This window comes from Bombus bifarius, unplaced genomic scaffold (genome assembly GCF_011952205.1).
Source record: "Bombus bifarius isolate JDL3187 unplaced genomic scaffold, Bbif_JDL3187 scf7180000009145, whole genome shotgun sequence".
NCBI classification, from domain to species: Eukaryota; Metazoa; Arthropoda; class Insecta; order Hymenoptera; family Apidae; genus Bombus; species Bombus bifarius.
The window spans coordinates 763405-789758 of NW_022884930.1; the positions used below are offsets into that span (position 1 = coordinate 763405).

The 26354-nt window shown below is 35.1% G+C and overlaps 1 protein-coding gene and 1 non-coding gene across 4 annotated transcripts; both read right to left on the reverse strand.

The window, feature by feature from the left end:
• Positions 1–76: 76 nt before the first annotated feature.
• On the reverse strand, positions 77–25783 carry LOC117213949 (synaptic vesicle glycoprotein 2B). 3 transcript variants are annotated; one of them, XM_033459694.1, is made up of 10 exons: positions 25547–25783; positions 4698–4936; positions 4042–4101; positions 3842–3925; positions 3437–3761; positions 2903–3024; positions 2507–2745; positions 1913–2354; positions 1086–1373; positions 77–598 (listed from the first exon to the last, which is right to left on the reverse strand). In XM_033459694.1, exons 2-10 carry the CDS (start codon positions 4732–4734, stop codon positions 543–545), a joined length of 1653 nt encoding a protein of 550 aa, XP_033315585.1. In that variant the 5' UTR covers positions 4735–4936; positions 25547–25783; the 3' UTR covers positions 77–542. The 3 variants fall into 3 exon arrangements, with proteins under 3 accessions (XP_033315585.1, XP_033315586.1, XP_033315587.1); XM_033459695.1 differs by lacking the exon at positions 25547–25783 and adding an exon at positions 16338–16492; XM_033459696.1 differs by lacking the exon at positions 25547–25783 and adding an exon at positions 5720–5862.
• On the reverse strand, positions 6648–6720 carry Trnar-ucg. The gene has a single exon. It is a non-coding gene; the product is annotated as a tRNA-Arg (tRNA).
• Positions 25784–26354: the final 571 nt, after the last annotated feature.

The following is a 26354-nucleotide window of genomic DNA, read 5'->3' on the forward strand; positions in this document are numbered from 1 at the left end:
TGTAATTGTTACATCTTATAAATATAATGGTTGTGTCAGGAGTATGGACAAGAGATACAAAAGTACATAACAAAAATTTTACAAACACCACATGAATTATCAGCGTAAATGCTGTATCTACATTTCACGTTTAGCGAATAATACACAAAATTCACACACGATTGGAGTGTCACGATATATCTAATATTTGAACATATAATAGAAATAATATATCTTTGTTTTTCTACAAAGAAAGATACTGTAGGAAATTGTGTATTCGTGTTTCATTTATTCTTGAAAAACATATCCTCTACTATCTACTACGAATTCTAATTGTTAATACAACTTTGTTTATTGTCATTCGAGATTGATATGTAAAATAGGAATGTGATGCTCAATCGTCACGACATACGTTGTTTACAATGAATCGTTTCATGAGTAAATGCGAACAAATGCATGAACATACAATGTGTTGTTTTGAAATATGGTAAGTTTAGCAATTGGAAGGGTACGTGTATGATTGTACATCGATTTAGTTGGTCTGATGTAACTTTCCACTGGTGTCAAGAAAGTGGTTCCCGTGTTGTGTTTGGTAAGAATAAGCATAATAATCCTCCACCTGTAAGAGAAATATAATTTATACTATTTAGTAAAATTCAATTCATTTATTAATTAAAAGATAAAAATGAAAAAAAAGTACAAATTGTTTCAAAATGTAGAAATCTCAAAAAGATATTTTTTTGTTCAATAAACATATCTATATGTGTAGTAAGCGAGCTTGTCTTAACAAGCGGTCAAAAGTAATTTTCTTCTGTTTTGAGTTTAAAATTGGAAGTACATTTTTTGGGAACTATCTTAGAAACTATTAGAGATAGAAGAATTATGCCCATGGCATAATATGGATGTATAAATAGATTTTAACAAATTCATTTGCTAAAATGAGTTTAAGCAATATATAAAAGATGATGACATTTTTGCTCATTTTTCTTGTAAAATATGTATCGATTTCCATGTAACTATTTACATGACGTATACAAATCGAAGTAACGTAAATTTTAACGTTAATAGCATTTTAATTAGCATTTAAAAAACTTAAAAATATCTACCTATTAGAAGAGCAGCAACAATAAAAGTCGGTGCTGGACAATACATGTCCAGGAGTTGAGCTATTACGATGTTACCAATAATTCCACCGAGACGGGCCGCAACCATGGAAATAGCAATTCCTGTAGCGCGAAGTGGCGTCGGGAAAACTTCGGTTATTAGACAGTCTAAGGCTGCGTTTCCGCAGCTTATCACACCGCTAAAGATTGCCGAAACGATCAGATTATGGTGCTTGTTGTATACGAAATACAGTCCGATTGAACAGAGCCCTGATGAAAATGTACTGAACACTGCAAATAATGTATTTTATTTACATTGCCATTTGCATAAATGCTAAGTAGTTATACGTTATTCTCAGCGTTATCCTTGTAAATAGTAGATTCGTTAAAAAAAATAGAAGAGGACAAAGTATCTTTTACACAAAATACAATTGTCGGAATAAACAAAAAAATTTTTAAATATTAAATTATTAGTTATACATTACAATAGAGTTCAAAGATTTACTTTAACATCCAAAGATTTCATTTTAGAAGGCTATCTACATTTATCGAGTACAATAGTAAAATTCTGTTGCTTTAGACTACTAAATTAGATTAAATCTATCAACAACTATAGAAAATTGAAGTTTTATATCAAAATTGACACTGAACGTGTTGTATATGAAATATATAGTATTAAAAAAATCTATCGAACGTAAAAAATAATAAATGTCTTTCCTCTTCTACCTTTCTCAAAAATCGGCCATCTACGAAAAAAAAAATGTTAAAAATACGTTAAAAATTTAATAGCGTGTGATAAAGTATTTATGCAAATATTAAATAATTCTTACCTAAAAAGAATTTACGACCAAGACGATCCATTCCTAAAACAGCGACGATATTTGCGGGTATGGCGGATGCAACGGTAATCAACGATTCCATAAAAACGGAAGCGCCAATTTTATCCAAGCAAAAATTCTCGATACTTTGAGAACCTTTTTGAACTACATATTCGGTTACTTGACATATCGAAGCAACTTCATCAGGATGATCACGATGGAATTCGTCGAAACGATTGAATAATTCCGGAAACCACATCATGAGACCGTAATAACCGATGTGAAAAGTGAAATTGATGATGATCGATATTACGGTGAAACGAAGTATCGGTGAGACGAACAGTTGCTTGCTATTGTCTACGATGTCAGCGAGCATTGTTTTATATTTGTTTTTTTCAACGTTATTCTTCTTCGGTTCCGGTTCTTGGAAGTCGTCCAAAATTAATTCCTTTACCTAAACCCGTATCATAACAATTAAAATTACACTCTTTCGAATTTTCTGAATTTCTATATTCAGAAAACATAAGATGGTCTATATCGTTACGTATCTAAATATAAATATACAATTTTTAGTGCTAATTAAAGCAACGAATATATAGTATTTACCGTGTAACTATCACGCGGTTTGCCAGTGTTAATGGCATAGATCCCACGGAAAATATCGAGTGCCTCTTCGTATCTTCCGCAGGACAAGAGGTATTTGGGGGATTCAGGGAGCAGCAGGAGTAGCCCCGCGACGATAAACGATGGAGCAGCGCAGATCAGCAGGAAGATTCGCCAAGAATTGTACGTGAACGATGAGCTTACGATACCGATGTCGTTAGGGATGATCGACCATGCTAAACCTGGTGGTAAAAAGAAGCATACATTTATTAAACTACAAATTTCTTTTTACACTAAAACAACAATGTTATTTTGTAACGAGAAACGGTAATGAGGCGAGTATAGCGCGATATTGATTTAATAATAATTAAATTTAATCAAAAGATTGCGTAGATTTACCAGCAACAAAGAGGTTTCCAAGTGTCCAGAATGCAGCCATGAAGGACAGCATGGAGCCTCGTTTTGCTTTCGGTTGAAATTCAGCAAAATATGACCAGATCACAGGTCCGCTGCCGCCAAGTCTAAAAATCAGCGAATTCTCATAAAATTTTCTATATCCTTTAAAATATCGCTATTAAACTATAATATAATACAAAACTTTAGTATTTTTTAATAATCTACGACCCATTTTAACATAGTATTTTAACTCGATTCAAGCGTGTATCGTTAAAGAATATTAAGAGTAAAGTTTCATTATTAGAAGTTACGAATAACGCAGAATAATTTCTCCCCCATATTTCGTTCCGCCCTATTCTATACGCTTCTCCGTATGTAGCATATCGAAGTAATCGGCGAAATCGTCGCTGAAATCGCTGTTACAAACGTTCAAATTGTAATTTTAATGTACATCGATGAAATTGGCCGGAGTATATAAAATAAAAAAAACGAACGATGTTAATAATTTAGATGTAAAGTGTAAATGGACTGACTTACGCAGCGCCATTTAAAAAACGGAAGAACATGAAAAGTTCATAGGACTGGCTGAAGCTGGAGGCGACGATGCAAAGGGCATTCGTGAAAGAGATGGCGATGAGAACCTTTCGACGACCTAGGGCATCCGCTACGGAGCCCCAGGCGTAAGCACCCGCCATCATACCAATAAAGATGATCGAGTTGAGCCATCCCTTGGCTTGGGTATCGAGCTTTAGGTCACATTGTGCACTAGGTAGAATGAAGGACATAGAGATTACGTCCATCTCTTCGCTGGTGCTGACGAAGCCGCACACCGTGAGGAGGAAGTAGTGAAATTTGCCATAGTCTGAAAAGAATCGAGTAAATTCGTATATATGTATCGTAATATAAATAAATAAAGGGAAAGAAAAGAAATAACGAAGTTACCGGTAAGTTCGATGGCCTTCTCAAAGTCTGCTTTAACGATGGATCCTTTCTCTGGGTCTAGGGTCTTGCCCGTTGTTCCAATACCTGTTACAGAACATTGTAATATATTCAATATATTTAATACATTTAAGCGATGCACAAGATAATATGGCTTTTCGATTTTTGTTAATAGATAGACGGAATTTCTGTATAATACTTACGGGCAAGTTCGAGATCCTTAGAGCCACAGCCGTTTAGCCGCTCGTCTTTTACATCACACTCTGAAATAAATGAGAAAACAGGTTCGTGTTTAATTTATTCCTATATAACTGTACCACTTAATGATTTCGAAATAAGAATTGCATATTATTTAAATCAATGCGAAGTACGATAATCGTGTTTAATATTTATAGTATTTTCTATGAATTCATACATCGCATTACGATACATTCAGGATGTTCTGTTTAAGATAGATCTTTAATCGATCGTATTGTTGTTTCTAATAAAGAATGAACAGTTTTTTCTAGAAGTTGTAGAAGAATTCATTAAACATCCGTAGTACTTTTAACCTCCGCTGTGTTTATAAACACAGCGTTAAACACACGAATATAAGACATTTACTACTTAATTACGTGAAAACCCATTGTAAAAGTATTGCTTTACGAATTTTAGCAATTCTATGATCCTTTTGCATTACGATTCTTCGGATTTCAACTGTTTTGTACGCAATGTACGGTAATCGTAAATATTGTCGTCTAATCACTGCGAACATTTAAAATCTAAACTTAAGTACCAGCAAAAAAATTCGTTACAGTATACTATGCGTATCGGTTTAAAAATTAGATACTTTGAGAAATAGATCTTGAAAGATACGTACTATGATTGTGCTTTGAATTAAGTTCACTCTCTACCATTCTACGATGTCGGCGCAGTTGGGTGAATTTGGCTTTGTAATAGAGTTAGATGAGAAATCTTCGTGCTCGACGATGGGCTTCGTTCGATATTAGATTGATCTTGTTTTTGCGGGCTGCTGGATCTCGGCGAAGTCTTTCTGCTGAATCTGTGCTGATCTGCTGCTGCTCGTCGGCGGGGCTAGGTTCTACGCTCACTTGTGAGCTGAAACGCGATATAAAAACACATAACGTATACGACACATTATATAAACAGAAAAAGGGTATGTATTTCGCGTTACTTTTCACTAACAGCACTAAACAGAGATACGAAAGCTAGTGAAAGTGATAAAGCCTTGCTCCGTTAAACGAACGATCGTCTTATTAACATGTACAGGCAAGATATATGTATAGATCTGTTGTTGCTATCATAAACGATACATTCGTAATAAAATTGGCTTTAATAATTTGACATGTACATTTGAAATCCTCGATATCGATCATCGATCGCACTCGACTAATTTCCTACTATGTTTTACGAGGACCGCAATGTTCGATGATGAATTAAGAATAGACAAGTCGGAAGGAATTTACTCTTTCCATTGGAAACGATATCGAGGCTTTAAGTAGGGCCAATTCGTAGTTGCAGCGATAATAGTGGGCGTGGGTCGTAATATTCCGAAAGGCAACGATTTGAAATCAGAGGCAACGAAACGATAATCGGGTCTGCACGAAGCATGTTGCGAGAGGGACGTGATTCGCATGTCACGAGGGTACTTAAGTTTCAGTCCCTCTTTAATATCAAGGAAAATGCTACGTGTAAATGTGTAATTTATAACGGTTGTCGAGGACCCTTTGAACCCTTTTTTCCCTTTGAAAATCTTCATTCTTTTTAAGTTAAGACACTTCTTCTTTCATCGGCGAAGAACTGAATTTTCAGACGCGAGATGAAACGTCAATTAAAATAGAACGAAAAATTCGTATCATTTATACGGTTACGAAGATTGACCTTGATTCGCAGATGACTGCACTCGTTTAACATATAAACACTATGATCACTTTAATTATTATGTGTTCCCACAATTCTATGCTCGATGCAACTAGCCATCGCATACGTAACAGTCGGTTTTCCGCGCTATCTTTCGACTGAACAAAGTCTCGTAAACTACACACTGAGAATATCGTCATGGCTGAACAGATCAGGCTATGAATAATTTCTTGAATTATCATAACAGCCTCGATACAATCTAACGTGAAAACAAACTCGACTGATGCATATTTATCCAAATAAAAGGAACGAACTGAAATGAATTTTTCCTGAAACTGGATGCCAGGAAACCGGGTTTCTTGTTTACCCTAACGAGAATATCTTTATTTCTAGTGCAACTATTTCAAATCAGTTATTAATTTTTTGCGAAACTTCATGCTAATGTCGTTTGTGTTTTTACCATTCGTGTGATCAACGTTGGAGTGTAAAAGCTCTGACGACGTTTCTAACGCGGATCGATAAAAACGTGTGTCGCATAAATACATTAATCTTCGTTTATTCTTTTACAGAGTGTTCAACGTTGACAAATTTATATCTTATGACCGACGAGTTTTACACAACTGCTATTATTTAAAATAAAGGACTGGTTTTGAAGCCTCCGGCGATTATATTTTTGCTTCAAACTCAATCTATGGAGTGTTCACTGTTTACAACTTGAAAGACAAGCCTCGAACGAAATTTCTCTACATAAACTTTCTCTCTTCTTTTTTTTTTTTTTTAAATTGAGTCTATATTTTGGGACACCCTGTACAATTTCAACCGATATATTTTTTATAGTAAGTGATACGACTAGATCAGGGTTGTAAACTAAAATAATTACATTTACGAGAAGGGAGAAAGTAATTTGGCCGATCAAAATGGAAAGAAAAAAAATGAAAAATGAAAGGATCGACCGTGACAGGACTCGAACCTGCAATCTTCGGATCCGAAGTCCGACGCCTTATCCGTTAGGCCACACGGTCGTTGAAGGGTAGTTTTCCGAAATTGAAATTTCAATGCTAAAGAGAATGTCACCCCTATTATCGTTCGATACGAATTAATGTTATCGCGCAAACACTTCAGCTTCCGATATACGATATTATTTGATAAAAATAAACGCTCTACGTTGCTACTCTAACGCATAAACGATTATAAATCTGCATTTACCGGAACATAGGTAATTTAGCGATGATTTATACAATAATTGTAGAGTAACTTGTCTATTTTGAAAACTTATTTATATTATATAGAATATTATATAAAGAGTGTAGCTTATCGTTTGTTTTTCATAATTATAAGATGGAATTTTCGTATCGTAATAGATATAAATTAGATCTTGTAATTTTGCGGTTAGATTCGCAATTGAATCGAAAAGTTTGGAATTTATAAGTTTGCACGTGGTTATGTTACCTTGGAATTTCATGTAATTGATATCACACCGATATCCAACGCAACGAGATATAGAAAAAAATACAAGAATTTCGAGAAAATGTTGAATCGAATACCTTGGCAAATCCCATTACAGACCCTGAAAAGCTCAACGACATAATTGCGAGGGAGGCGTGTCTTCGTCTCGTTCTAGAAAACGACTGAATATTAGCAGACATTGACGGACATCCTGTACCAAATACTCGCTAAGTAGACGATATCACGCGCGTCTCTTCGAAACCTTCCGCAGACTTCGTGAATCGCGATCATCCGGAACCCATTTTACATATTAACTTCCTCTTTTGTTTCGTTCTACGTGCGCATTTTCTGCTCGTAAACGTTTATTCCGCCGTAATCTGTTAGTTTTATAATTTCGATCAGTCGGAAATAAATATTTCATCGTTTTAACAAATACGTACGTTTCTTGATATATCTTATAATGTTTTTAATTGTCGTTTGTAATTTTAAAACTGACAAGAGTGTCCCGAATAGAAAAAGGCGAGATTTAAACATCTTTTCTGATGCTTATCGTGATAAGTTGTTTTACCAGCTGGTATATAAATATAAAGTTTCTATAGGATAAAAATCTTCAGGCTTTTAATCATTCTCGTGACAAAATGATGAACGTTGAGTCGAGTAGGTAATTAATCACGTTAGTTACTCGTTCGATTGTGAATGCAAATTGCACGATAATTTAATACCTTCGTCTAAAGTATTCCATGTGTACCTATCCTATACCTAATGGTAACGTTATTATTATACGGATGATTAATATTAATCAGGTTAATGCAAGGTATATATTTAATAATAGTTAAATTTCCGAGTACGTTGTATTATTGCATTTTCTTGTAAAGTTACGTCGAAGATTCTATCATAGAATTTCTCTATACTAAATAAAATTTTTTTTTCTTTTTTAAATTTTTCCATCGAGACAACGATCTACAGTGAGATCCGTTGTAACGAGACGCGATAAAGTGCACGCGTACCGAGCGAAAATTCAAAGTCGATTTTCTCGAAAACAAAGCCTCGAAGGAAAAATTTTTATTCTATGTTTTCGACTTCTTTTTTCGCGTAGAATCACCCCTTTCCGCTCGCATCACCAGTTACCAACCACCCTGTATATCGAATCTTTCAAAGAATGCTTTTACTTGCGCGAAATGTGTCCCAACAAATTTTCGACGAATGTTCCCTTCGAATCGATTAAATTAAAACGTGGACTGACGCGTGCCTGCTATTTTTCAATAATGAAAGATAAGTATGCTTTTATCTCGAGGGAAGAATTCCTTTAACTCGTGATTCTGCGTTTGAAGATCTCTTCACGAGTGGAAACTAACAGTAAAATCTAATATTTAAACGTTTTTCTATTTCGTTCGTTTCCGGTATTATTTCATTGATTTTACACGTAAATCAATATTTATAAAAATATGAATTTGATGTTAAATTAGCCATCTAATCGTAACTTATATCGACAATATCGTGCGTTTAAAAGGTTTAATAAACGGTAGGCGATATCGCATTCAGGTCGTTGTACGACACACCGTAATTAACTACATCGGTTAAACTGTCAATTATCCGTTGTGAAATTAAGTTCAATGATCCGTCGTAATGTAATTGCCATCTACGATGATGCGTGCTGCAGGTGCGATCTGTGCACCACGTGTACTCTTGGCACTAATACAGAAAACCTTTTAAGCAGAGAATCTATAGAGAATCTAGTACGTCGATTATTTATTTCCTTTCTTGGGAATTTAAACCGAGTGAATTTAGATAGAATTAGTTACAGCATTAGTTACAGCGATAGATGTCTTCTATGGTATCGCCGGAATAAATTTAATCAACGCAAACACCGACCAGAGAATTAAAAATCGAATTCTGTTTAATCCCGTTTGGTATAAGAAATCTTACAATTTTTGAAAGATTTTCTATCGACTTGATCGTCGATTAATTTTGCGAAATATCGTTACTTGCAAACATAAAGAAAATTGATCTTTCGTTGAGAAATTCCAAGATATTTTGTACGTTCAAATTGTATTTATCGGAATTTTTATTAAATTTGGTAAAATATCAAGTATCATAGGTTGATAAAAAATGGAAAAATCGTTCTAGGATTGTTTTTTTCCCAAGTTCCAACGAATATGTATTAGAAAAGAATTTACTATCTTTCTTTCTCTCTAATTTGATACGATATATTTTCCAGTTAATTACACGTTTTACATCGGTCGAACTTGTCATTACAACGATTGTAACTTTTCGTACAGTGATTCATTATCGACATAGAGACCCGTTACAGAACATAAAACATAAAACGAGACATAATAGCAGTTTCAGCTGATAACAATATTTATAAATTGTCATCTGTATAAACGTTTACGCATATAATTTACGATTCGAATTTTTTTAGATATACGTCAATTATGCCTGTTGTGCGATAAATTTTACATGTACAGTATGCCCTGAAAGTTTACTTAGTTGGAATAGTTTATACCAATATCTTTCAGAGTGTGAAAACTTCCTTTCATACAGGAAAACGCTGGTTCTTAGAATATGAAAAAATAATCTTACTCTTATTTGCATTTATTATATAACTCGCCACAGTTCTAATATCACGAGCTCTTCGACGAACTTTTCGACATTTACAATAAAAGCTAAGGTTGCTGGCAAAAAGACAATTAAACAGATCTTTAACTCGAATTGTAACTCCGTACAGAAAAAAAAAAAGAAAAAAAAGAAGAAACCTCGAAGAAGAAATTTTCACGCGTAGAGCTTTTCCTTCCAGCTTTATCAAATATCAGCAGAGTAACAGGATAGAAGACAACGTTGTTTATCACGAGGATGAATCACAAACTGTGATAATAAGAATGAGTAGGCATTCGTTGACATGTTCAGAGAACACTGATTTGAATGACACTATTTTTTAAATATCTCGTAACCTAACAAGTTGGATACGGAAATGCTGAAAATAGAAACGAAAAGGTCGACAGTTTCAAGAGCACAGTCTCGAATTGGTCGGTGTTCTCGTACCTGCAATGACTATAAACGGCTGCAAAGGCCATAGTCTTTACTTTATCATCGTCGAACTATGTTCCGAACCATTTTTTACTATTTAACAAATTCGCAAATAAGCGATTGATATCTGTATTTTTATAATTTCCTGTTATCATTGGGAAAAATATGGTTTCTTGAAAAATCTTCGTCGATAGTGAAATAGTAATAACGGCAGGACGGAATGGAAAAATGCGAAGAATCGTGTAATATTACACGTGTGAAACGTGTATTTATAGATTACTTGAGTTGCGAATGATTTTTTAACACTCCTCGCGTTTTTACTGAGATTCCTAGTTATTTAACGTAGACAGAGGGGATTTCTGCGCTACGAGAAACGAGGAAATACGAAAACTTGCTGTAATCTCAACTAGAAAGCTCATTTTTATTAATTGTAACTTTGATTCCACGTGATTGTTAGTAATTTTCTATTCTCGTTTCCTTCTATAAGACGAAGTAATCCGTGAGACAGTAGGAATACTGTATACGTATATTTTTTATTTAAACAAGACATCTTCGTAACATACGACACACGTACTAATTCCCTTAAATCAAATTGTAATGGACAAATTGTAAAATGTAAATAAATAAATAAATAAATAAAAAAAAACGTACTAATCCCCTACATTCTACATCGAACGATTTTTCTCGCTGTTACACCTATCGTTTTTCAATCCGGTCACACGAGAACAGTTGCTACACCTTCGTTCTTCTTCCATCGTAAAACTACTTCGACCTTGCCGATTTTCCCATAAAAGTGATGGAACTGAAACGATATTGATATCGAATTAACATAAATTAATCCTCTTATAGGATTCCGTTTCGAGGCTTCCAAGTTACATTCTCTTTCGATTCGTCGCTTGTTAATATTACTCTATCGAACTATCGTACCATTTATTTATAATAACTATTAATTATTAAATAAGAATAATTTCCACGCGTCGGTGACTTACTTACGAAAATTACGAGTCGAACAAATTTTCTTTTAACGAGTACAAGTTATATCCTCGTGCGAAACGAGGATATATATATTTTATATTCTAAGGTCTTTTGCACGAAAGCGAATGGAAATTTGAAGAAAAAAGCAAACAACATAAAGTGGTGTAAATTGGAAAGTTCGTCGAAACCGCAAAACGAAGAACTACGAATGATAAATAAACGAGAAATTTGATCGCCCAACTGTCGATGTATATCTACGATACATTTCGCTATTTATCACGCCGCTAATAAATACCAAGTTAAATACGCGATCTACTTGTAAATATAGGTAGTTTAAGAATCGTTCGTAACCAAGTTACTTAGCTCGACTCGAACATAGTGTCGATTGAAACAAAGATAAATGGGTAAAGAAACTCGTAAAATAGATAGAGGCCATTGTAGATAGAAAAAATTGGCGAAATTCGCGATCAATGCGAACGTCGAGCGTTCATCTCCGTCACGCGACTGTTAATCGGGGGATCGCGTTTGATTAAAAACGTGGACCGCGATTGCGGATCGAACGGTGCGAAAAGGAAACGAGGTCAAGCTGCTCTCGAAAGCTCTAATCGGCGTGTCAAGCGTGTGGCACTGAAAGTAAAGCGGTTTATAATTATCGTCAGTCTCGCAAGGACATAATAATCAGTCTCGTTGTCGACAAATTTACCGGCGGCAGAGAAGCGATGCCGTCGCTGAAAAGCGGTGTCATCATACTCGTTAAGACTGGTTCACACCACGCTACCACTGCTAACTAATTGGCACGTTTTCGATAAGCGTATCGTTGATTCATGATCGCTCTCAATCAGAAATAAACGTACGATAAATGGATTTCTTGACTCCTTTGCGTTTCCGTTTTCTTGCGTGTTTTATAATTTCCCTTGTCTCGGTGGGATAGGCCACGATGTAAACCAGCTCGATCGAGTAAGAACAGAAATTTCTGAATCGTTGAATATTTTACGAAGAACGTTGGAGATATCGAAGTAATAATATTTTTTTTTTTTTCAGATTTGTATGAAAATGAACGCAATTAAAAAAGTGGAACTCGAGAAAAGATTTATTTTGCACGTGGAATACTTTTAAACTGCGCTTCGTATCAACACGTTGAATACTTTTAAATCTTTCATAGCCTACTTAGAATCTGATTTAACAAGCTACAAGGTATTTCACTTGATTTGCGAATGATAAAGTAAGAAGGACGTTTCGGCGAATGATTAAATCACTCGCAGCATAATTTGACGTTAAATAGCTCGTGTCTTATCTGATATTCTAATAATTAAATTTTGTCGACCGAAGATCTTTGACGAGACACGCGAAAAACAGCGTTTATCGAAAAATTAGTAACAATTAATTGTCAGAATCGATCGTTGCGATTAAGAACGAAAAAATAAATTACTTACTCCTGGAAGAGGCGTGGAATTTCATGAAATCACGATCCAGGGGTCCGTGGTCCGAAACGAAAGGATCAATTAATCGATCGACTGATGCTGCATACCAGTTAGAGGGTGGTCGCATTTAGGAAACGCGGAAATACCGTGAATAGAACGATAAAAGTCAGGTGCGTTGAGAAATGACAACTATCGCGTATGTAAATCCTCAAATTTATCGAAATTATATAACATTTCGTCGAGGTTATCGTTTAATTAGCTGTAATTATCATAGCGAACCACCGGTTTATTAGACAAAGCGATTAAAGTGCGCAAATCGATAAGAACTTCGTGCACTCGGAATTTCGAAACTAATTATCCGAAACATGCTTATTACTATTAATAAATAAATTGATAAAATATGTTCTTCGCGATTATGGACATCGTCCCTCTTTCGAAAAATATTCAAACGATGAATTTCTAGCTTTAATGTCTACGAATAATGACAAATAATCCTGCAAAATAATTAACTCTGCTACTGTTCCACTTGGTCTTCGCGTTTGTAAAAGATAGCAAAACTTGAACGAAACAAAGTATTTAAACAGTTGTTTTTTTTTTTTTTTTTAATAAATAGTATCTAATAGTATGAGGAGGAATAGCAGAGTTAAAAGTTAAGAATTTTCCAAAATAATCTCTTTACGATAGGTAGAATGCACTTGTTTAAAAGTCTCGAAAAGAAGCTTCGAATCGACGATCTAATAACAAAGAACATGAAAATGCACAAAAATTTGCGACGCACCGATTTGACGAATAAGAACGTGTTTTATCGTGTTACACGCGGCTTCTACGTATAATAAAATAATATTGGATCCGCGAGAGACGGTGCGGCGTTTGGTAATGAAGTGACTGTCAGAGAGTATCGAAGAGTAAAAGCAAACTGCCACCTCCTATCACTCGGTTTGCAAACGTTCCCGTTCGTTTCCTAGTCTATCGAATGACATGCCGATGGTGGCCATGAAGGGAGATGCCCCCGTTACTTTGCCCGATTCGCTTCAAAGGATATCAGATCCTTCGATCCTTTCGTTTCGACGTTGTTTCATCGACTCGTTGACGCTCTTGTTATCGCGTTATATCGTATTAATTTGTTAAGAGAGAAAATTCAGTTAACTGTTACTTACGCTATACGTAGATCGTTAATTCCTTGGATATAATAATTTTGTTATTTTCCTATATTTCAATTATGACGAATTACAATCCTTGATCCTATAGGAAATTACATCTCCTGTAAGAGGAAGCGTAAACCGGAAGCCATCTCAAGCCCAAAAGACAAGAATCACCAACGATAGTAAATAATATCACGTTACTTGATATTTTATTTCTATTGAAAATAAATTGCATCATATTTGTACGTGGAAGGATTGAAACTGATCTACTTAACGTTTACGTGGCTTCGTTAACTTTTACTTATGTTAGAAAAGTTTCTGATCGACGGATGAACGTGTTAATAAGTTAAGCTGAATTTTACCAGCGGAACTTTAGCAGATCTTAATAGTAAGTTAGGATGATGCGATTAAAACGAAAAAACGATTATTATTATTAATATTACGGCTAAATAGATATTTAATAGCTAAAACACGTTTATACTCAGATCCTAATTCTTCAGTTGTTCATGACGCATATGAATCGCATAAACATTCACAGTCGAATTATTAAAGATATTTTCGAAGCGAGACAAGCACGTGTTTACATTCTATTTTTTTCTATAAAATTATATTTACAAATATATCTAGGAATTTGCATAAATACCGGCAACTAATTAATTACGATAAGCGTTTCATCGTCCATTGCAGCTCATTTATGTATGCTTGCGCTAAATATATATCTCCGAAGTAACAAACTAATATTATTGGATTAATAGAATCGAAATGAACGTACGTAAGTACATATGTTGAAGATTGATCTAAGTTTAACGAGCTAAACGAAGTTGATGAAGTTTATTATTGAAGCAGCCATGCTTTTAGTTTTTACGCAAGAAAGAGTGCGCTTATTTTTGCAAAATCATTATGACGCGTTCTAACGTTAACGAAAATTCGTCTCCGATGAATTAATCGTTTGTTAGCTTGTTAATTAAGGGAGAGATAAAAGGCAAGCGTAACTGATAACAACGGTGGAAAGCGACTTTTCGCCTAATGTAACACGGAAAATGGAAATAAATATGTCGACCTCGTCGTCACTAGGGCAAGGTTTATTCCGTCTACGCTCCAAGAATCATCGTAATTTCTTACGCTATATTTTTTTATGTCCTATAACGAAACGTAGTTTAATCCTTTGCCATTGATATTGATTGATTATACGGACAAAAAGTGTTGTGAAATTCTTGAGAAATGTGTAGAAATTCAGAGAACTACAGATAAATTAATCCGAGTTTTAAATTTTAAAGTACCATAATTTTCGAAATCGCTTCCTAGAAACGCTAGAATAAATAACTATATCTTCGCGTATCATTTGCAAAACTCGCACGTCGAAACGATTTTTAATTGAATTTGAGGCGAACGTAATTCCGGCATTGGCGAATAAAATCAAAGGTTATTTACTAAAATACTGCTGTAATTTATTCATAAACGCCTTTAAACTTTATCGTATCCATAGGTCGACCAATTTGTTAAAAAATCTATAATTCTCCGCAGTAACGTCAAAATGAACGAAATATTATTTTAGTTGTTATTTTGTCGATATCGCGTCACGTCTTACAGCGAATCGACAATCCATAGAATAAGTTAGAACGCTGTTTAACATGTGTAGCCATGCCAAAACCTTTTAAAACCGGTTACGTCGCGAATAGAATAAGATGCTCTAGTCTCAATGTCCACGTTTCGCGATCCTGCATTTGGAATTATTATGTGTTTACATGAAACGCGGTATGTTTACTTCGCAGACGTTCGCCATCTCGATGGCTAACTGCCGGCGTGCGGTTTTAATTTATTGATTGAGATTAAGATTCATTCGACGTGATGTCAGTCGACGTAATTGTTGGTCAATTTTGATCTTGAATAACGTGTTTAGCGTATTGAGCGAAAGTAGGCTTTTTACTGACATTTTTCAAACAGTTCAATGGCCGACGATATTTATACGAATGCAGAGTCGTGACAAACTGGTACGTTTCCATAGCTCGAATTATGGAAATCGGGTAATAAAATAGACGAAACGTAAACATCACTATAAGATCTTTAATTCTTGAAGATTCAATTACATTGATAAGTAACAGGTGCATAGACAATCATGAACAACTGCGTCCTCTGCTTCTATCGAACGTTCTAAGCTCGATCTGGCAAACAAGAAAGAAGACGTTCGTTCCTTCTCGCCATCATCTCTCAAAATAACGCAATAGAATCGAAGAACCTAATTGTGCCATTTGTGCGAAACAGAAAACACAAAGATATTAACAATTTCAAGAGATATTAACAAACGTAAATATCCTCCAACTATACTCGAACATCGTGATATCGATACATCTTGATCGACCGATATCGATATAACCAATTTCGATGAAAATACGTTAAATATAAATATGAATCGACTGCTACGATCGTTTCTTTGCGTTTCAGACAAATTTCACATTTAACATTGACATCGATAGGCCACGGTTTTTTGCGCTATTTCGTATTATTATCGCAGAATATTAAGAAAAGTTTCTCTTTGAAATGTTAACGGGCATGTCTGAGCCAAAAATCGACACGAAGTTTTACATTTAACGGTAGTTAAATAGAAGAAAAAAGAATTGTAAAACTTACAGTGTGCGGTTTGCCAAGTCTCGGAGAAGTTGCCCGAATTGGGGAACCGAGAGGCAATGGGAGAGCGCAAACCTTATATAGGGGAGGCCACGAGGCACCAATATTCCCCACTCTTCGTTCGTAGAAGCCACACACAAACGTATCTGCATCCAGAGAGTCAACGACGAGTCGTTGGAAAAAGAGCAAACGAGATCACGAAAACCGACATCCATCTTTTGATGAATAAATTACTTTATACGAGTTTATAGCGAAGTTTCGTTCTGACACACTTCGCATTGTGCGAGTGTCAGCTTGCGAATGCTCTTTGAGAGAAACATAAAAGCGCATGGCGTTGAAGAAATTCGCGGTACTCGCGACGACGCGACCATCAGTTGCGTAACCTCGTGTAAACGATTCCCGCGAATATCGCCGCGACATCGATAGCAGGAGTCGGTCGTTGGACACCCGCGAGAAAGCATTTTTTCCGCTTTAATTGATTGTTTATCGATAACTAACCTATAGTTGGAAAATCGATGATGCATTATCAGTGGATTAATATTGATATTAATTGTTTTATTGTAACGAGGCTCGCGGCCGAGTGCGATCTTTCGTTCGACATTGCACGTTTCTTGCCGTTTAATAGGTTATCCTGCTGAACATTATGTCGTTCGTATAATATTTACTAGATCGATTGCCAGTAAGATGGTGGATTCTTCTGCGTTTATGGGGAATTTTGAAACTGCGATATTGCACAAAATACTCGTCATATGCAAGGATATAGAAAGACAGTGGATATTATTGGAAGGTCAATTATTAGTAGACTGCGAATTTTTATACATTCGTGGGAAATTTAGAAGCGTAATATTCCACAAGATACGGTACATTACGGTAAATTGTGGAATATATGGAAAATTTCAAGATGCAAAAAAATATGCAAAGAATAGAGCAGTAGCAGAGCGTTGATTCGTCAGAACGGCAATCTTAATCGCACACGTGGCCCAACAGTCGGTTCGAAACGAGGATCAATCGAGACGTTCAATTCCTTTAAATCAGTTCTCTAGTTGTTTCGCGTTATCGATTATCGACGTTTGATCGAAATGGGAATTTCGACCAGCAGCTAGTAGAATTCAGCGTTGGTTCGAAAACAAAGCTAATTGTGGTATTGGTTTCAGATTAATTTAGTATCGTCGTATAAATTAATTCGCGAAGCACAGCGAAGGACACGTTTCGAATTCTTCCGCGCCATCTACACGTTGTTCCATGTTGTACGATCATAAATTTAGACAAGAGCATTTTGACAGATTTATTATACTTTTCTGAACTTGCTCTCCTGCCAACGATTTTGCTGGTCATTAGCTAAGAAAAAAATTTCACCTTAAAAAGAATCTCGCCGTTCGAGAAGAGCAAATTTAACGAGTCGCTTAACGAATAAACAAATGATAAATTGAATTAATTCGACAAATGTATCTGGCGAACAATAAAAAGCACCGTAATACTCGGTCTTATTTTTTTGTTCTTCGTCTTACGCAATATTACTTAATCGCATTACCGACGAAAAAATAAAACAACTCCTCGTGAAATCTTTTTACACGATTTCTTAGTTCCTTTTCATTGTTACTTTAAATCCTGTATGATTTTGATACCGGTATTATGCCATCGAAGCTATATCGAAACCAATATATTATCGAAAATCGAAATAAATATCGGTATTTTTTCGATTTTCCTCTTGTAGAGACGTTACACTAAGATATGTTTTTTTTCTCAATAACTAAGAATCACGACAATATATCGATGCTGGTCGTCTTCCGTGATTATTTATTTACAATATGAAGGAAGTACTTTACGGTGTAGCGAGATACAAATTTCCGGAAACGACTCGCCGAAATCACCGACGGGTCTTCACGTTCTTGCCATCGATCTTGAAAACCCTGATCCCCATTCGTTTATATTCCATATCCATCTTATTGCTTAACCTATCTGCTATTCATTTCTGACACAAGGCATATAACCTATTTGCCTCGACTAAACTAGTTAAGGTTAACATCTACCATGTAGTTATTATACATCGGGAAATTACGATAATTAGGAAAATATATTAGGAAACGTTTAAGGTTTTCTGTTTTAGTTTTTATCGGAAAGTGAACTTAGCCTTTGGTTGTATCGAAAAATAATCTGAAAATAAATATCATACGGAGAGATTGAAAGATAATTTTAACGCAAGCTTGCAAACGAAATGTTTAACAATTACATTGCTTGATTTTCGAAGAATATATCTCAATTTTTTTGGTAAAGCAAAACATCGCGGATGGACGATTGTGCGTTTTCCAGAAGACAAATTGGTGGCTCATAAAATCAATCAACGGTAAGAACAGAGTCGAAATTGAACGAGAATGTATCGCTAATTGCGCAGCAATCGTGTCGTCAATCATGTGGGTTTACCAACTTTAAAAAGATACACGTCAACTCGTGTTGAAAGAAACGTGATAATGGAGACACTGTTTGTAGTAAATCTTACGGCGGCTTAACAAGCGCCAAAGTGGAACCAGCTTTTCGTGTCTTATGCACACGAACTACAAACCGTTGCGAGCTCGCCACTAACTTAAAGGCTGATTCAGACACGGCCAGTATCCATCAAATAGCAAGTAAAGCCGAATCTACACTCTTAACTTTCGATGATCATTGCGGATGACACGAGGATGAAAGCGGTGTAAATTCGCTTTTACATGCTACTTGACTAAACTACTGACCGTGTACGAACCAACAGGGCTTTACAGCTTCCAACTTTTACGATCCTATAAAATAGAATCGGATGATAAATTCGATATTTATTTCAAACTACTTGATGTTTATTCTGGCTATGGTGTATTAGAGGAATTATAAAGAAAGTTCGATTTTACATATAATTTCGAATTAAGAAAGAATTTACTAGAAATATAGTTATAGTTCGTTAGTATAGTCGGCCATATTCTATTTCATCGAATCCTACTCTACTGAATTTTAGTCACCCTGTTTAGCCCATATTTCCAGAACCGAGGTCGCCTGAATTTCCCTCAACCTATAACTGTTAGTACGTATCTTGTATCTTCCACCACCTTCGCGATATTGTCGCAAACTTTTACGGACAAATGAAACGTGTGTTGCACTCACAGTCATCGAGATACCAGGCGTGATACGCGGACAGAAACATGGTTGCATTGTCTTACAATCTTACTCGGCATTAATATACGCAATGATATATGACTATCATGTAATCGATTGTCTCGCCGCGCAATGATTGTCTCTATTCGTTTCTGTTTCGCTCGTTGCAGTGTCCTTCGCGATGGCAACTTTTCAAGCTCGATGTTCTCGAAAACGAAGCCCCGAACACAATTTTGGTATCCTCGATTTTCGTCCTATTTCGGGCTAGGACTTCCCTTGTGCTGCGAATTTAGGTTCTTAATGTATATTGAAGTTAGAAAATATTTAGTACAAGCATGTGTATAATTATTTCGCAAAGATCATAGATCTATTTAAACGGTCGATTATCCATTATATTTTAACGAAGCTCGATAATCGGTAAGACCACGTTTGACACTTATTATATACTCAAGATGGCTATCAGGCTTTATATCAATTTTTTATTGAATACATGTTTGCAACAAATACCTTCTAATTTCTATATACATTTTCAGATTAGTCTCAAATTTGACCAATACAATTTCAGATATACCAATATAAATTGTGTCGCATTACATATACAGGGTGGTTGGTAACTGGTGGTACAAGCGGAAAGAGGGTGATTCTACGCGAAAAAAGAAGTCGAAAATATAGAATACAAATTTTTCGTTCGAGGCTTTGTTTTCGAGAAAATCGACTTTGAATTTTCGCTCGGTACGCGTGCACTTTATCGCGTCTCGTTACAACGGATCTCACTGTAGATCGTTGTCTCGATGGAAAAATTAAAAAAAAGAAAAATTTTTATTCTATATTTTCGACTTCTTTTTTCGCGTAGAATCACCCCCTTTCCGCTGGTGCCACCAGTTACCAACCACCCTGTATAACATAAATGCTTAACGTGGATATAGAATTTTTCTATGGTGAGTGTTCAAATACTGGATCTTTATTGGTTTTCTAAGGAAGAATTGACTTTGCGATTCCGATGAGGCTTCTGATTAAAAAATGCCTCTAATAACACATTAAAACTATTTTATCGAAATATATGTCGCGCAAATATTTATTTCAATAAATGAAAATGTAAGATAAGAAATATCGATCTTGAAATAAAAGCACAAAATTAGAGAAAGAATTAGGAATATCGGTTAGTAAGAAATAGATTTCATTAGCTACTGGCTGATTAAGAAAGCGAAACAATGGCGTCGTGATCGAAACGATACGTAATAAATATTTTCCAGACTATGGTCTTTGGCATTCTAATCAACGATGATGTTATCGAACTTTGTTGAACTTGGGAGATCACATGACGATGTATCGGTAGTATCCAGTCCTATGAAGCCTACGATATCGTCTACATAATAAAATGGCCATTATACTACATACTTTCCAGTTAACACATATATGATACAGTCTCGGCAAACATTTCAGATATTTCCCGAAGAACTGATCATATACATATAATAAAATTCGGATGTAAAATAACGCGTGTCAATAAATGATTCTCCCATGTTATCCGCATACTTAAGAAATTTCTCTTAGCGATAGAAACAGAAATAGAAGAATACCTTATTACTAGTTTTTAACACTGAGAATAAAAAATACGAAATTTAAATGTCGTAAACTTAAATGATCCAACATAAATCATTGTAGTCTGCAATCCACGAGGATACTATGCGAGGGTTAAGAAATCTCTTGGTAATAGAGAAATACGACTGACAATGAACAGAAAATGCGAGTAGGAAATGGGTCAAAGAGCGGAGCAAATTGAACAAATCGTTACAGAATGAAAATCAAACGCAGAGACAGATTTGATGTTGCATCGATCGCCAAAACGTACGCGTTAACTTTTAAAATTCCTTCTCTATAAAAGACGAGAAATATGAATTGTGCTTTTCATCTGCGGTCTTCGCACGATGCTGAATTTTATCGCGCGCGGATTGCTCTAAATCGACAGAAATAGAATAAAGTAGTAACGCGAAAAACAATCCAACATGGTAAGAAACGCGAACGTGGCCGAATGTATCAACGCGGCAAATGCGTTCAGGTGTACAGTGTACACAGACGCGTGAAAGTAATGCGAATTATGCACACGCACGGTCATGTGTGTCCGGCGTCGTGTACACGAGTTGCTCGTAGTGAATCATCGAGCGTACTGACGTCATCAACGTGCTCTGGGGGCAATCAACCGGCAAGCAGCGTAAAAATCTTGCGGATCACGCGTCACGTACTGCACGGTTGCAGCGTGATTGCGTGGGTGGATGTTGCGAGTTGAATGGGAGCTGAATGCGCGTCGTTTCGGCGGAACCCAAGAAATTCGATGCAGTTCGCGTCATACAGCGCTCTCTTCTCAATAACCTCTTCTCGTATATACAGTGAGCGACAAAAGTATCTCGATACTTATCAAATATTACAACGACCACTATACATCGAGCATTTCGTATATTTTTGCATATTATGCATTCTTGGATCTTCGAACTACGCATAAATACATAAAAATCCGCCATCCGCTTATTATACTTATATTCGTCGTTGAAAGAGCGAATAGAGAAGTAGATTTTAATTTACAGAATTTAATCAACCAGGTATGTTAATCTTGTTTACTTATGCTCGGTTCAAGAAGATTATCTTTCATTCTGATTGAATGAACTCACAAAGGAGTCTAATTTTCTCGATAAAGGTACTGCGAAAGAAACCATTCTAGAATTTCTAGGATCCAGGACTCTCCGGGGAGGTACACGCTGTAACTCGTTGGCAATGACATCCTGGTTCAAATAGCGATCCACGTGAGAAAATCGGTTTCATTGCGACATTTGCATTTCAAGCTAAAGGTAAAGCAATATTTTCGCCTATTACGATGCTATATCAGGTTTACGTGTGTTAAACCACGCGCGTTTGTCATGCATGACTTGATTCGATCAATAGCGATATAATGAAATATTTAAAATATTTAACTCTTCGTATGTTTATCCGTCTCGCTTTTGGTTACTCTTGCTTTACCGTGACTTGCATCGTGGAATACGTATTTTAATATTTTTATCAGCCGTTTAAATATTTGTCTTGAAAATATATGTACGTGTGTATTTTTTAAACAAAGTATTATTTACAAAAATTACATTTTACGATTGTGATATTATACAAACATTGGCTGATTTTAAACGGATAAACAGAAGGACACAAAAATATCGCATCGACCATCCTGTCTGAGTTCAATAGAATCGCAGTAGATCGATTGTATACTTCTGATAATAAATCTGTCGATCAATGAGGCCAGAATCAACCGATCGATGGAAATCAGATTGGAAATCCAGTTGTTGCTGCGCTAGATTTCCGCCATACATACGGTGAGCTATTACGTTTACCTGGTTTTATTACTGTTGCAAGATTTCAATTTGTTCGTCTCACCGATTTATCTCATTTTCCAACGCGAACAAATTTGAATTTCTGACGTTGGACGTATGATTTTTTTTTGAAAGAATCAACTCTGCGCTATACATACCAAGTACGTATAATAAGCACGTGCTTCTGTCAGTTTTTATTATTACGACTCTCAATTCTTTTTTCATTTGTCTATCTGATTTTTCAATATTAAAATTTTTCAAATCGAAGATATATCTTTAAGTAAATAATGTAAAGTTGTAGAATTTTGAGAATTTTTGCATCTACTGTAATTGCGAACAGCTGTAACTTTACGCAATTATCATTTAATTATCGTAAGACGTTGAATCGTTCAACATCTGTTTTTTGTCGATTTTTTTTAAAGATTTATTCTTCCGGGTGTCGTAATTTTTTTAACGTTGCTTAAGTTTTCAAAGAAAATTGCAATTTGATTGTGCTCATCTTTTCATGTCACCGTGCAAAATATGATAATAATGGGCTGTTATCTGTGTTTACCAAACCGTTTCGAAAACTAGCAAGCAAAACGTGCTCCTTTTAAAGAAACCAGATCCGCAATTGTAATTTTGTTTTCTCAACTACAGTTTACTAAAATATTAAATTTGTGCTTTCAAGAAGTGAGACACAGAATTAAGCTACTCGAAAGAAGTCTTAGGAAAATGATAAAATTAAAAGGTTATAAAATAATAAAATTATATTTTCCTGTGTCGTTATTAAATTATAATATAATTATAAAATTGTAGGGAAGTTAAGCTGCTGTAAAAAAGAAATTATTCTCTTATATGAACGAAAAGTCAGAATAAAGCACCACGTAATAAATTTTCGAAGGATTCAATCATTTAATAATATTCTGCTTTCTTTATTCTTTCCATAAAATTAACAATTTGCGTCACATTATGGCATATATATCGTGTACTTCGCAATCTATTGCAAATTGTACTTACGATGAAGAATTTTCAAATTTACGATATAGACACGATCTTGAATCTTACGTATGTTACCAATACGGTATAGGCATTTTGTAGGTTAGGCAATATTTCAATGCTGGATAAACTTCTTTTCCATTGATTTATTGTATCGCGTAAATCAAATTTAGAGGTCGGAAAATTACGTCGTTTCGAATGGAAAAGTGTCTAGCACCGAGCTTCAAACCTTAATTATCTAATGCATTACTCAATCGTTAACTCTGACTTGTTAATGTCGTTACATAACGCATATAGCTGGTCTAAATTTCTCATAGGCCTCTTATCTGTATAGGAAAAATTAAACGAAATATTTTCTGATCCTTGTTACTACTAAACGAAATGTGACTATTAAACAAAATGGGCGTCGTACATTTTCATAATGATATTTGATTTAGGTAAGTTTACGAAAAACTAAAAAGAATGGTAAACGACATAAACCCTGCTGCTTTCATTGGATCAATGTGTCTTTAAATATTTAATTTTAATATTCGATGTAATTTTACCTTTTGCGTATTCCGTGCTTTTTACGAATAAAATATCTCAAGAATAGAAAATATTTAAAGACATACGTACCAATGTGAAGAAAAAGCGAGAACAGCAGATTTAAGTAAAATATTATTCGAATTTTCTGTGTATAAAACGTATCAGATCTTGCTACTTTAAACACCATTGTAACTATCCCGAGTGTTCATACGTGTCACAAATGACCGGTATGATCTATTTCCGCTCGAAATCCACTAGACTTATTATCGAGCACTGTAAGCTGATTTCACCACGAATTCATTTGATCTACTAGCACCCTATTAGACACTTGCAAATACTAGGATGCACACGAAATACTACTACTTACATCAGTTCATTTAATTTACTCGCTCATGAATGGAATGCACTTCACGAAAACGCAGCGAATCTTTACTTAAAGCAATAAGGAAGTTTGAATTAAGTAATGGATTTAAAGAGATCAAGCCAATAACAAAGTTTCACACTGATATATAACCATCGAGCTTTTTTTCTGTTTTAATTTGAGTTATACTTCAACCTAATTTTTTGCTGCAAATGTTATAAAATAATCGATTTATATTTTGTTTAAAAAACGTTTAAAAGACGATAATAAAGTTTCAAATTAGTACAACCACGATATTGTATTAATTAACTGTAATCTAATTTTATAGAGAAAAGAATATAAAAAGTTATCTAAGAAATATCGAAAAAAGAATATTTAAAGGATATTACTATCTTATAACTAGTAATTCTGTGGTTTTTACTAATCATACATTACCTCGTAATTAATAGCTTAAACATTACCGAGATTAAATATGGATTAAGAAAACTGGATGTTGCGATATGATCCTCGTTTTATCCAACTGAATAAATAGTTCCACGTTAATATTAAAATCTCCTTATAGAGAACTATATATTATACTTGAAATATTACTTAATTTAACTTGTATCGTTAATACTAATACAATTGCCTAACAAGCTTTATTCAAACGATCTTGTACCATAGAACTTCTTCTTCTTATTCGTTTATTTATAGTCGCATCAATTACGAGATTTTTAGCGACTACTTTGGGTCGAAGAACGCACATATATCGTTGTATCTAAAAGAAATATCTTGTCACTAGGACCAAAGTCACTGAAAAATCTCTAAGAACCACTGAATTGCGGAACGACGGGACGACCACTCAAAAGAAGATCAAACCTAATTTAGTTACTCACCTAATCATAATATCTCGTCTCGAGACAATTTCAAACCGGCAGGAGCTCATTCAGCGTAGAATTCGCGTTACCTTTTGATACAACACTTCCGGTAACACTTTTTTTCCTCTTTCTTTTTATTACGATCCAAGTTATAGGAGTTGGCGAGGCGTCGATAGAGAGATAACTAAATCACTACGAAGGGGTCAGTTCGCGGCGAGTACGTCTGTCAATCTGTTAGTACAACTGCCAACTCAGGGACGTCGCACGGGACCGCGAAATCAGGCGGCCCCTTCCCCCTCCTTTCCTTTGTGCACAGCACTAGAAAAAAGGTATACCTCGCGCGAAGGGGGATAATAGACGACCATTGACAGCTTCACGGAAGTAATAAAACTCACGGTTAAGGATAACTAGCTAAGCGCGAACTTGTCGCTGGATAAATAAATTTACGCTGGACCGGAAGAACTTCCTTTGCACCTTCTAAATCGATCACTTTTTGATTTCGATTGTATACTAGGATTTTAGGGGAAAAGTGGCACAAGTAAATTCTTTTTTGAAAAAGAAAAAGTATAGAAAATGATATGAGATTTGTGTTATGTACATTCGTATTATTTATGTACAAAATCTAATTACCAATTTCTTTAATATGTAACATTTCTATATGTGGCAGCAAATGAAGAATATAATGCGCATCGAAGTGTCGACATATCTCATACGTAATGTTTTTCGATGTTTCCTCCATTAGAATTTAATTTTGTCCATAGATTTTTCAAATAAAAGATTTTATTACTAACACAACTTTTCTTCCAAACTCTTCGTTGCATATTAT